At 38.6% G+C, this 13,025-nt stretch overlaps 1 protein-coding gene across 1 annotated transcript in view; it reads left to right on the top strand.

The window, feature by feature from the left end:
- ccnd1 (cyclin D1) overlaps nt 1-6,982 on the top strand; it is a 7,663-nt gene extending 681 nt beyond the window's left edge. Inside the window, exons 2-5 of the mRNA XM_082161044.1 lie at nt 1,095-1,310; nt 1,663-1,822; nt 3,131-3,279; nt 3,807-6,982. Of these exons, the coding sequence (XP_082017170.1) occupies nt 1,095-1,310; nt 1,663-1,822; nt 3,131-3,279; nt 3,807-3,962 (681 nt within the window). The 3' untranslated portion in view covers nt 3,963-6,982. The remainder of the gene's footprint in view (nt 1-1,094; nt 1,311-1,662; nt 1,823-3,130; nt 3,280-3,806) is intronic.
- The last annotated feature ends 6,043 nt before the right edge of the window (nt 6,983-13,025 follow it).

Genomic DNA, 13,025 nt, shown 5'->3' with positions numbered 1-13,025 from the left:
CGATATCGCATTTTTATTTAAACCGTTATTTCCGCAATTCGTCTGTTTCGTTTCCTATAATCTAAAGGAAATATAAATAAATGTAGTTTTTATTTCAATTTAATACCAATGTACACGTATGCATTCTCACTCCTGCCAGTAGCCATCTTTGTTGTCGTTTGCTTAAGTTTTTTATATCTCTAAATTCTAAAATGGAAATATTATTGACATCACTTGCGTAAAAACGCTCACTAGTTGTCCTTTAAATCGCAAGTATAATTTAAACCTTATTTTTGCAAGAAAACGTAGATTTTGTGTCTTAAAAGTTTTGTTTCAGTTTGCCATACCTCCCGCACGACGGTCTAAAAATATTATATTTTTTACATTTCTAACTTCAACATCGTGTTATAAACGGTCGGATTATATAACCCATCGCTTAATTTGGATTTACAAATGTTTAACATTCGATTTAATGCTTTGGAATAATTTATATTAATTTTTGAAACACCCGCTTTTCCGAAATGTCGCATGCTCCTCTTTGTATGTTGAGGCTTTAGAATTCAGTTCATTTCACGTCGTTTTTGCCATTGAATTCGAACGATTTTGCTCTTATTTAATAAAGCATACGTTGCACAACATTTACATGTGTTTTAATTCGAGCGAAACAATTTTCTTATATTTTTAAATATTTTTTGAAAAGATGGCGAAGTAGAAAATTGGTTCCTGAACCTAGCTTTGACGCCACCTTTTTGCTTTGGAAAGCAACGACCACTAGCATCAGCAGCAAATTGCAATATTTATACTTTGTTCAACACTTTAGATTCGTATTAACTAACCGATTAAATACTCTTTTTAGCATTCGCACGTGTCTCTTTTCTAATTTAACCCTTTCCATTGCACGTGCACGACTGAGCAGATGCTAAACACGTGGGATAACTCGATAAGATCAAAGCATAGCTTAAAAAAAAAAAAAAAAAAAAATCCTTTCACTTCGTTTATTTAATTAATGTTTACCAAGATATTTCTTTCTTTCGATTCTCTTTCAGTGAAAAAAAGAAACCCAGCCAATTTTAGCTGATCTTTATTTTACATTATGTACTTTCTTTTCTTTAAAGGTTTGTGAAGAACAGAAATGCGAAGAGGAAGTTTTTCCATTGGCCATGAACTACCTGGACAGATTTTTATCTGTGGAGCCCACCAAAAAGACCAGATTGCAGCTTTTAGGAGCAACTTGTATGTTTTTGGCCTCTAAAATGAAAGAGACTGTGCCACTAACAGCAGAGAAGTTGTGCATATACACGGACAACTCCGTCCGTCCCGGCGAATTATTGGTAATTATTCAACATTGCATAATTATATACAGCTTGATATTGTTTTCTCATATCACTGTACTTAAGTCAATTTAAAGCATGCAAGTAATGCAATTTTTCTCAAAGAGATGCATGTGAAAGCCTTGCATTAAAAACCTCAACCAGCTAATTTGGTTGGACTGCAACTGTAAAGCGCATTTGCATAAATAACAGCGCACATGCTACAAACTGTTTAGTATGTGTGCGTTAATTGATTGTAGGCCCTGCAAGTGACTGTGCAATTAATCGACATCTCCATCTAGTGGTCAAAGAGAATATGGAAAATCGTCTGAGCCTTAATGTAAACTTGGGCCTTTTTATATCTCCCTCGCAGCAAATGGAACTTCTGGCACTAAATAAACTGAAGTGGGATCTAGCCTCAGTGACACCGCACGATTTCATCGAACACTTCCTCGCCAAACTGCCTATACATCAGAGTTCCAAGCAGATTCTGCGCAAGCATGCCCAGACATTTGTGGCCCTCTGTGCAACAGGTATGTTTCACCATTTGTCTTCATTATCACTTTGTTATATGTGAATATATGACAGTGAATTTGCCTTTTAATAGCTGACGAAGCACATGTTTTGAGTTCTTTACTGTGAACATGCGTTGAAGAATCCCCACCCCCCCACCCCCCCTCCCCCTCTTTGCTCTGCTATCAGACGAACTTCTTTATTGCAATGGAAAGAACCATCTCGCTTGTCCTAATTCCTCACTCGCAGTTATTGTAAACCAATGTGAGCCTCTGCAAGAGAGAGGAAGTCTGTTTCCTTTTGTGGTGATTGCTGTGACTGCACTACAGCTCCTGTGAAGCCCTGCCTGCTTCACAACACCAGTGCTAGTGCATGTGAACCAAAAAGAGGAAACTCTTTTCTGACATTTTTCTCGTGAAAAGGGCTTTGTAACCTGATATTTTCCCATGTCTAGACATCTTGATGTCCAGGTCTCTTTGAGTGAGAGCATTTCACTTTCTTACCCTTGCACCTCATTGTCAAGCAACCTACAGCAGTCAGTTTATCACCTGCCAGGAAGGATTTACTCCGGTATACTTTTTGTCCCTACAGTATACATGGTGGGTATCACCGCAGCTCGCTCCCCTTTTATGTTTATGACCTGCATTTCTTTGGGAAGTAGCCTGGGATCTCAGCCAGGGAGAGTGTGGTTGGACGGATACTGGGAAGGGGGTGGGCGCTGGTGAATGAAATGAATGGGCCGGGGTGAAGGCTCCCCTGCTTTTATGCTCAATTTGTCTTGACAATTGCCCTCTCGTCTCTGAGCTAGCAATGCTAGACGACTTCCTATGAGAAAGTCAGCTGTAATTCTCTTCTCACCATGTGTGGGGCGAAGCGCAATGTGCGAATGTAAGGCTTTGGATTTAGAAGCCCTGCTTATTGTCCGTTCAAGAAATGAGGCATTTTGAGGAAGTTGTGGTGTTGGGCGTGTGTCTTCAAAAGTAGGAGTCAGAAATATCTTGAAAACCCCAAGATTTCAATGCACTTTTAGCATTAACGTGCACATAGAGGCATGATTTATGGGACCTTTTGGGAATGAGAGGGGACCTACAGCAAAGTCCTCTGCCTCCCCCCGAAGGCTTTGAGTCCTGCCTAGGAATGGTGTCGGGCCCCAAATGTCACGGACTGTCCCCTACCAACCCAGCTCTCATTATAGTTTAGTCATGCTATGCTTCATTATGAGCTCAATCCCCTCCCCAGCCTCTCTATTCCTCATTTTATTCCTCATCCAGTTACTTATTGGTGGCTATTTTGAGCATTTGCTAACCAGGTCTGTTTGTTGTTTTCAGATGTCAACTTCATCGCGAGCCCTCCCTCCATGATCGCGGCCGGCAGCGTTGCCGCAGCGGTGCAGGGCTTGTACCTGAAAAGCCCCGATAGTTGCCTCTCGTCCCAGAACCTCACCAACTTCCTCTCGCAAGTCATCAGAAGCGATCCTGTAAGTGTGCCACCAACCTATTTCAGACGTTGCACTTCATTTTACAGTCCTTTTTCCCATTATTATAATTGCAATGTAATAACTAGGTACTAACTCTGAACCTACACTCTTAAAAATAAAGGTTCTTAAAAGGTTCTTTGTTTCATGAACAACCTTTAATATCCAAGGAACCTTTCCATTGCACAAAAAGGTTCTTTGTAGTGCCAAAAGGTTCTTTAGATTATAAAAGGGTTCTTCACCATCAATCTCATTTGACCTCACATTGTTGGAGTAAATTTAGAGTAAAACACCTAAACCTAACCTTAAGTTGTCAACATTTGAAGAGGATCAAAAAAAGACAAGAACGTGTATTGTTCAAAATTCATGTATAACTTTGATGAAAGGTTTTGATCCACTTTAAATGTTGACTACTGTAGTTACCCAGTACCTTAAGTACAGTGCATGTCCGATAAAATAAAGTGCAACCATTTCAGAAGACCCGATATATCGCTTTGTTGCTAACTTCCCTGTTTCCCCCCCCCCCAAAGGACTGCCTGCGATCGTGTCAGGAACAGATCGAGTCCCTGCTGGAATCTAGTCTCAGACAAGCTCAGCAGCACAATATCTCCACAGAGACCAAAAGAGTGGAGGAGGACGTGGACCTCTCTTGCACTCCCACAGACGTCAGAGACATTAACATCTGAACGGATCGCTATTCATCTCGTCTTTGCGATGAGTCTCTTCATCTTTGCTTCTGTTGGGTATGGGCTTTGGCCAAAGGCTTCATGGGACAAGAGGGAAAACGGGCTCCCACCTGCACCCCACCATCCGACCAATACCTCGACAACTTGCCCCTCAGCGCGCCCTAACTGTTGACCGCTGACCGGCACCCCCTGTGGTTTTGACGATTGGGCTATCGCTGGCCCGGACCACCGGTGGAGGACAGGGAAATCTCTCCTTTGCCACCCCACCCCCCCACCCCCCTCCCCTATATGTCCTAAGTCAAAAATAAAAAGAGCGAAAAATGGTATCTAGGATTTTACAATTGTATAAACAACTACAGTAGTTGTAACTTGCCTTGGCTTGTCGTTAAAAAGACAACCTTGGGTATTTTAAATTCAAGCGTGTCAAAAACTATTTTTGAAAGAGAAGAGACATTATCTGTATGTTCGAGTTCTTTCTCTCATAGATAGTACCTTGTTACACTTGAGTGCTCCCTGCTTTTTCTGCAGTCTAGCCGTGTAAATATATCCCCGCTTGCTATGCGTTTAGTCACTTTATTATAATTCCTAGACAGATTCCCTAACAAGATTCTCTTCTCTTCCAAAATGGTTTATGTAACCGTAGTATATATTTTGTACGCATGTATTTTTTGTTATGATCTAGAAGGCTGTGGATTGCCAGGGACTTTTGAGGCCAGATGGGACCATTCCTTTTCAAATCACTGCCTTGACTTCACTGCCATATTAATGTGTAACGTCATCACTGCCATGACACAATAAGCTTATGTCGTGCCTAAAGCTTGCATTGCGGTCCACAGTCTGCTTTTTGTTTAGATTCATGTATTATCTAAAACCATTCCATTTAAAAAAGAAAAAAAAGCACTTTCAGTCCGTCGTTTAAGGCTGACTTTTAGAAAGAAAAAAGAAAGAAATCCACAGTTGTTAAAACAATGGAATGGAGCAAGGGTTGACGGAGCAGGTCTCTTTATCTAAAGTGTTAGTGGTCTGTTAGAGAAAGGAGAAGAGGGGGACATGGAGAAGATATTTGCTTCAATGCTGATGCCAGCAAGGGAACGTTTAATGTGCGATCCCACAGAACGCATTTCGAAACACTACGATGTTAAATCAAAGATTAAGACCTATTTATTTCTCTCAGTTCCCCTCTTAAGGCCAGTATGCACGGATGCCCAAGTGTACCTAAGTTCGAAGTATGTATAATGACCCGCTAGTTGCTAACTCGTGACACCATAGTTGATGTACTCTGGTCTAGTAATTGTGGCTTCAAGTAGATTTTGCACAAACCCAGAGATGTCAGTTGTCTTGTGGATCTCTGGAAGGGGAGGAAGATGAGGAGGAGAGATGTTAGAGATGGCAGAGGGAGGCAAAAAAGGGTGATGGCTGGACATCAAAGAGTAAAAGCAGAACTTTAAGAAAGGAATAAAAAAAAAAGACGAGGAGAACCTGGGAGAAGACACTCCTCATATTTAGCTGCTATGGAGGGATTTCCAGCAAGTATGAAACTTTCAAATGGAAAACAAAAAAAGAAAAAAAGAAAAAGAAAAAGACATGCTTCTTTCTCTTGTCTTGTTTTGCTGCTATTTTTGGTTTTGTTTATATAAAATGTCAACACAATGCCATGTAATAGGTTTTAATTTTCTCATAGAAAATTATATTATTGACAACATTTTGGTAGTTTTTTTTTTTTTTTTTTATGTGATCAATTTTTGTTAATGTGATTTCTACGCTATGCTATTCCCAAAACAAAGAAACAAACAAAAACAAAAAAAAGACAAAAAAACAACAAAAAGCAGATGAAAAAAATAGTCATATGTTCCTGTTATACCCACAATACCTCAAACTACAGTCTTGATTTAGCATTGATTTAGTCTGGGATTTTTTTTTCTTTAGTGCTATTGTTATTTTATTTTATTGTTTTGCCTGTTAGTCCTGTTGTAAAATGTAAATGAACATGTTAATCATCATCCTACTGGGTCCTGATGCGAGCGATTAGAAAGCACATTGAATGGAATTGGTGCCATAAACTCTTTGGAGTTTTTTAGCTGTTTCAGTAAAGGAGACTTAAGTCTCTTCTAGCCCATCTTGATGAGTTTATGAAGCTTTTATTTGAAAAATGACACCGTGTGTGACTGCCATGTGTACTTACAAAGCCATAGTTTTGTCTTGTAGTAATTTAACAGTGCAGATGTTCATGTATAAGTGGCTGCCTGTCTTGTTCTGAATTCAGGAGACTTGGTATGTCCCCCATCAAGACGTTGTCTTAATAAATGTGACGCAGCTACAATCAGCAGTGATGTTTCCCTTCATCTTTTTTTTTTTTTTTTTTTTCATAAACCCATCAAATTGGTATCCTTGTAAAGAGCCACACATTCAGTACTCATGGGATTCTTCACTCGGTTGTTTGTTGGTTAGTTTCATTCCCTTCAGCCTTTGACATGGTGCTGCTATATGTTTGTATTGAGTCTAGAAGTGATTTGCTGAAAGAGATGCGGTGGCGATAAGCTAGGAATGATGGGAGAGGTGATCCAGGACCCAGGGGACACAGATATATTATCCTCTGTAGTATCAGGAATCTTTTTTTTTTTCTTACCTCAAGGTGGAAATTCAACTGAATGATGAAAACTAGCATGTATATCGGTGCGATTCACAAACACACACCAAGAGACTGTCATGCAATCGAGGAAAGGAGGCCGTGGAGGTCCCAAGCTTTTCTCTTGAATGTGTTTAGGGGGAACTGAGAAGTGATTGACTGCATCCCTCCCTTCCCCACATGATAAAAGCTTGGCATTGTGTCTCAAACCTGTAGTCTTTTAGTTCAATATGGTATTCATTCCCAAGGATGATCATGTGGTGATCCTGAAATTCAATGTTTGATTTTTTTGTTTTTATTGTTCACAAACCGGTCACTGGTCTGAAATGCACAATCTTGCTGACCCATCTTAGACATGAGGTTAACTAGAATAAAACTTGAGCTTCAAAAACCACTCGTCTCGCGTGATTTGTATTTGTATTGTGCTCGCACAGCTTTTGATGCTGAACGTTAAAAAGGATAGAAAATTCGGTCATTGTTTTCTCTCCTGCACATTTCCAACCTTTGTGTCTATACAAGGAAAGACTTTCAGTGTCTATCCCTTTAAGTCATGACATTTTATTGTTTTATCAGGCTAATGATTTTGATAGACATTAATTAAATAAAAAAATGTATTCTGATATATTTTGGTCTAATAAGCATGAAAAATGTCAGTCACTTTATTTTACAGTGTCCTTGTTACATATGTTACATGTTCTTACCATAGTAATAACAGTAAATTATGCATAATTACATGCAACTAACCCTCAACCAAATCCTAACCCTATTTACATGTTGTAAATTAATATTACTCAGTACTTAAGGTTACACTTTATTTTAAGGTGTCATTGTTACATTGTAATTATATATTTAAGTACACTCTAAAAACTGCTGGGTTAAAAAATAACCCAACCTTAACCACACCGCTGGGTCACTATTGGACAGAACACGCGCTGGGTTGGTTTGACCCAAGTGCTGGGTTTTACCATTTAACCCATATTTCTGGGTCATTCATTTGACCCAACCAGTGGGTGAAATTAACCCTCTTGCTGGGTTAAGTCTTACCCATGTGCTGGGTTATTTCTTGTCTCATTGCCTTAATAAAATTAGAAACAAATATTTGTTATATTATGAATGTAAAATAATTATTATCTCTGTAATACAATAAACCAGAGAGGCCACTGTATGATTTCAATCTCATTTTTTTATTTTTTTTATTTTATACATTTCTTTAATACTTTTCTTTATCGAATACAAATGTTAATCAATGTCAAAAGTCTGACATGTCCCCCTCATTTCATCCCTGAGGCACAGCATGTGCAGCAATTCACCAGTCATCTCATTTTGTAAATATTAAACCATGTTGGTCCTCACCTGTTGATTACACAAGTCAAGTCAAGTCATCTTTATTTATATAGCGCTTTTTACAATACATACTGTATCAAAGCAGCTTCACAGTGATACTGTAACGTGAATATAATACAACAAAGTTTGTTTCTAGAAGAAAATTGCGTCATCGTCCACCTTAAGGCAAATCAATAATATTGTTGAATATTAAATGTCCCCAACTAAGCAAGCCAAAAGCCAAGGCAACAGTGGTGAGGAACCAAAACTCCATCAGGTGACAGAATGGAGAAAAAAACCTTGGGAGAACCCAGTCTCAGTCGCTCAGTTCTCCTCTGGCCATCGAGCGAACAGTGTATGATTATGATCCAGGCAGCATTACAGGTCAGAGGTCAGATTGAATAAGAACATTCAGAATATTTATCCAGTTCCATCTGGTTGGATGTCGGAGTCATCACACCGGTATGGAGACGAGTTTGTTGAGGATCAGTCGTGTCGATGAGGCCTTCACAGGGCTGATGAGGCTGGCCCTTCAGGGATGCGTCATGGATGGGTCCAGGCGCAGGCCCACCTTCTGATCTGGATATGGCCTGGATCCGGCTGACTTCAGTCAACTTTAGAATGAACAGAAAGACAAACATTAGCATACATGCCATTCTTCTTATTAAATAATGAGTACATCAGGTGTTATAGGAAAGTGTCCCTGGTTCCGGCTGACCTATGCAGCCTAATAATCATTTAACTGATTTGAATAATAGAAATGTATAATGTTCTATATGAATGCCAGGTAAAAGAGATGCGTTTTAGTCTAGATTTAAACTGACAGAGTGTGTCTGCTTCCCAGACAATCACTTAAGAGTGTTGTAATAAAACTGACATGCAAGTTAAGCTTTTTTTGTGGAAGTATCAATTTATTATTGAATATGCAATTAAAATTATTGCAAACATTACCAAATGACCAAATGTGAAAAACAAACAAAATGTTTATTCAGTATTTGCAAACTGAATTATAGTAATAGTAATAAAAGTATAAGAGTAATTTGGACAAATATGATCAACATTAAGGCATTAAAATAAAACATTATTTTATTAAAAGTAAAATATTACTGTAATGTTGATAGTGTCTTTAACATTAAAACTCACAAACCCCCAAAGCTGCTCGTTAATCTCCTGACTGGCAGCGCTGATGATCGCCTCGTTTAGATGTTAACTTGCACACAATAAAATGAAAGATGACATGCATGGTGGTAGGGTAGGCTATCATGTAAGTTTACATTTTTTAAGTTTTAAATATTGACGATCATTCGTTCAACTAAACGGGTTTACTTTTCTTCTCAAAACTGGCGCCTGTCCATTTATTTCTCCTGTCCTCAGTCGCTGTTTATAAAGATTGCAAGTCATACATTTACTAAAAAAAAACTAGGCTATAGGCCTATCAAGCTCTTGAAAACCTTGGGGTTTTTTTTGGCAGAAACGATGGTTCGAGACAGTACAGAAGACACACGCAGACTGTGCTGGAACTTACCTCAGTCACTTCTTCTGACGAGTATTTCTAAAACTACGCCAGCAGACTTTTCACTCACAACTCACTAGCTAGCCTACGAGAGAGACTCATTTCCCGCTGATTTTACATACGAGCCCTGTGAGGGAAACTGCGCGTATGGATTTCATACAAAACGCTTTTCTCACTTTTAAATATGCAACGTCCACAATGAATAGGCCTACGATAATTACATGATGAATTTAGAATTTAAACTGCATATTTCAAAAAGGCTGCTGATATAGCTGGTTTAATTTCAACTAAGGATTGAACGATGCGGCATTTGATTTTGTCAAAAATTCTAACCGGCTAGCTGTGGCTAATTAATGTTTCACAGAATAAATAAGTTACCCCTCACACTTCCATATCAAAGACTGTATGTTGAACAGTGAAATTAGCTTGCTGCTACCACCACAACTTATTAAAAATATAGGTAAACATTCATATTAACTTACCATAAAACAGCTGCCTGCTCCGAGTGGCGTGCTCCTCAAGTCAGAAGTGAAGAATCCAGAAAGTTCCGCAAAGAATGAAAAAATAACCAGTTGCTGGGTCAAAATAACCCAACCAGCGGTTTATTTGTGAATGACCCCCTTACAACTCATTTGACCCAGCATGAGCAACCCAATAATGTGTTTACAGTACCCCAAACAACCCAACTTTTTGACCCAGCACAATCAACCCAACAATTTGTTTACAGAAACAACCCAGCATTTTTTTGAGTGTACTGAGTAATATGAAGCAACTACATGTACTTACTATAGGGTTAGGGTAGGATTAGGATTTGGTTGAGGGTTAGTTGCATGTAATTATGCATAATTTACTGTTATTACTATGGTAAGTACATGTAACATATGTAACAAGGACACTGTAAAATAAAGTGTTATCGTACGTAAATGTACAGTATAATTACATTGTAACAAATGACACCTTAAAATAAAGTGTAACCAAAATGTCTTTCAACAAGCACCTTCTTAAGAAATGCTAAATATTAACCCATCATTAACGTTTTGGCAAGGTTATGAACAAACGTTATTCCTGTAACGTTAAGAAAACATTCATTCAAAGTTGTCTGGTCTTTAAAAATGTTCTCAAAACGTTTGCACGAAAACATTATTCATACATCGTTCATGGAACATTTTTAAATGTTACTGCTTGTTTCGGAATGTTTAGAGAACATTTAAATGTAACATTCCCATAATTGCAAAATGGAATGTCCCCTTAACATTAACATAACCAAGAAAAAAACTGGATGTTTTATCCATTCTGCGAACATTCAGAAATAACGGAATGGCAACATTAGCAAAACGTTCTCAGAACATATTTTTGTTTGCTGGGAATAGGGCCCAATTTCTCTCAATTCACCCGTAAAACTAAATGTTTAAGATATTAAATATATCAGCAATTGCATAGTATGAAAAAGATTGTCAGGCCGTCTTTGAGTCTTCAAAGATGAGCAGCTGGAAACAGGATGCTCTTGATTTACTAAATATTAATTAACCAGGAAATTGAAGATATGTTTGATGTGCACAGCTCAAGCAGATTCAGAAATGAACAACATTTTAGAGGAAGTGAATGTTGAACCTTGCTGAGGCGAGAAAGGATTGGTCTGTTGAGTAAATAAACGCTGTTCTCTCATGTGTCAAGCAGGTGAAACCCTTCTTTTATTGTCAAAGTATTATCTGGCATCCCCGACAGACAGTCTTTGATGTTGTGTTTCGAAACACACTGCAGACATCAGTGAGGAGACTGCAAGAAAGAAAGAACTCGGACTATTTCACGCACATACGCTACTGACTTAGGTCTGAGATAATACTGTGTCTTCGGCTTTTGGCATCTCAGTGTCTGCGGTTTCAGATGAAGGAGCCACATTGCTCCCCTCATACACACTGTTCCAAAAGGCTAAAGTGCTACCTTTCGAAGGTTTGCCTTTCCAAGATCTGACATTGTGGCTGCATGCAAAAACTAAACTCTGTTCACGTGTGAAAAGTGCATGTAGTCTCCCAGCCAATTTTTTCATGGTGGGGCCAATGTACTCAGCTAACAAAAAAAAAAAAAGTTCAATAGCCCAGGACAAAGAACTAGCGGCGACGAAAGCTGACAAGTGTTGTCTCCTCTCGTCAGCTGTGTCTCGGCCAAAAAGCTGCGCTTGAACACACCAAAGGGACTAAAGGCATGTGTCTGCTTGTAAGGAAACAACTATATCAGCAGGTATCATCAATAGTCTATTTTCGTCATTCAAAAACAGAAACTGAAATTAGGACTGCAGATATACAAGCCGTAAACAAAGCAGTGCTTGCATACCATTTTGAATATCAATCATCCAATCTAAAATTATAACAGCCTTCTGTCTGTACCATCTTGTCTTCTTTGCTCGCTTTCATCAGTTTCGCGCTTATTCTCGTGCACCGACTCTAAACTGAACAGCCAATCCGATGCTGAATCGGCCCAAAAAAGTTCAGACTAGAGCCAACTTTGCGGAACATGCTGAAAAAACAAAGCCGACCAACGCTCGAAAACGGCCCAATATTGCCCGATGGCGGACCGTCGGCTTGGTGTGTCCCCGCCTTAAGAACGTTCTGTTATGAAAAGTTATAAAAATGTTATTTCCGAATGTTCAAAACATTCAGTTTTCAGTTTTTAAAAATAAAATAAAAAGTATTTTGTTGGTTATATACGACCGTTAATGAAACATTCCGTTTTGTTAACATTATGGAAATGTAAGTTTTGAGTGTTTCTCTGAACAAATGGTAGAGGAACGTCCAATTAAAACATTTCAGAAAAACTGTTCGCGATAACGTTTTCATAACATTTTAAAAGACCAGATAACTTTGAACGAACAATATTAACGCTATTGGAAGAACGTTTGTTCATAACTTTGAGAGAGCCTTGCCAGAACATTAGCTAAAGATCTGAGAAGCTAGGTAGATATGGTATTGAGGTATATCTACGTGGGTTTGTCCATGGGTGCATGTCCATACTAATTCAGATACAGGGACGGCATTAAACCTCAAGACCATATGTGACCCTGGATCACAAAACCAGTCATAAGTCGCACGGGTATATTTGTGGCAATCGCCAACAATACATTCATGGATTTCATCCGGTCCCTTTCCACAGGTGTATTAATCAAGCACAATGCAGTCTGCATTCATAATCTAGGTGCTTGATTTTATACACCTGTGGAAAGGGACTGGATGAAACCCATGAATTGAATGGGTCAAAATTACACATTTTTCTTTTATGCTAAAAATCATTAGGATATTAAGTAAAGATCATGTTCCATGAAGATATTGTGTAAATTTCCTACCGTAAATATATAAAACATTTATTTATTGTGAGTGAATGAAGCACAATCGCCAACATAAATGGACAACTTTAAAGGAGATTTTCTATTGTTTAGATTTTTTTGCACCCTCAGATTCCAGATTTTCAAATAGTTGTATCTCGGCTAAATATTATCCCATCCTAACAAACGCCTCACTGTGACAGAAATGAGCGGTGTGCTTCGGATCAAAGCTGCAAGTAGACTTTTGATGCATTAAGGTGAAGCAGAATTTATAGTGTCCCCAAA

This window comes from Leuciscus leuciscus (assembly GCF_965113295.1).
Source record: "Leuciscus leuciscus genome assembly, chromosome: 2".
Lineage (NCBI taxonomy): Eukaryota > Metazoa > Chordata > Actinopteri > Cypriniformes > Leuciscidae > Leuciscus > Leuciscus leuciscus.
The sequence above is the reverse complement of the archived record's forward strand: the minus strand, read 5'-3'. Positions and strand labels throughout refer to the sequence as shown.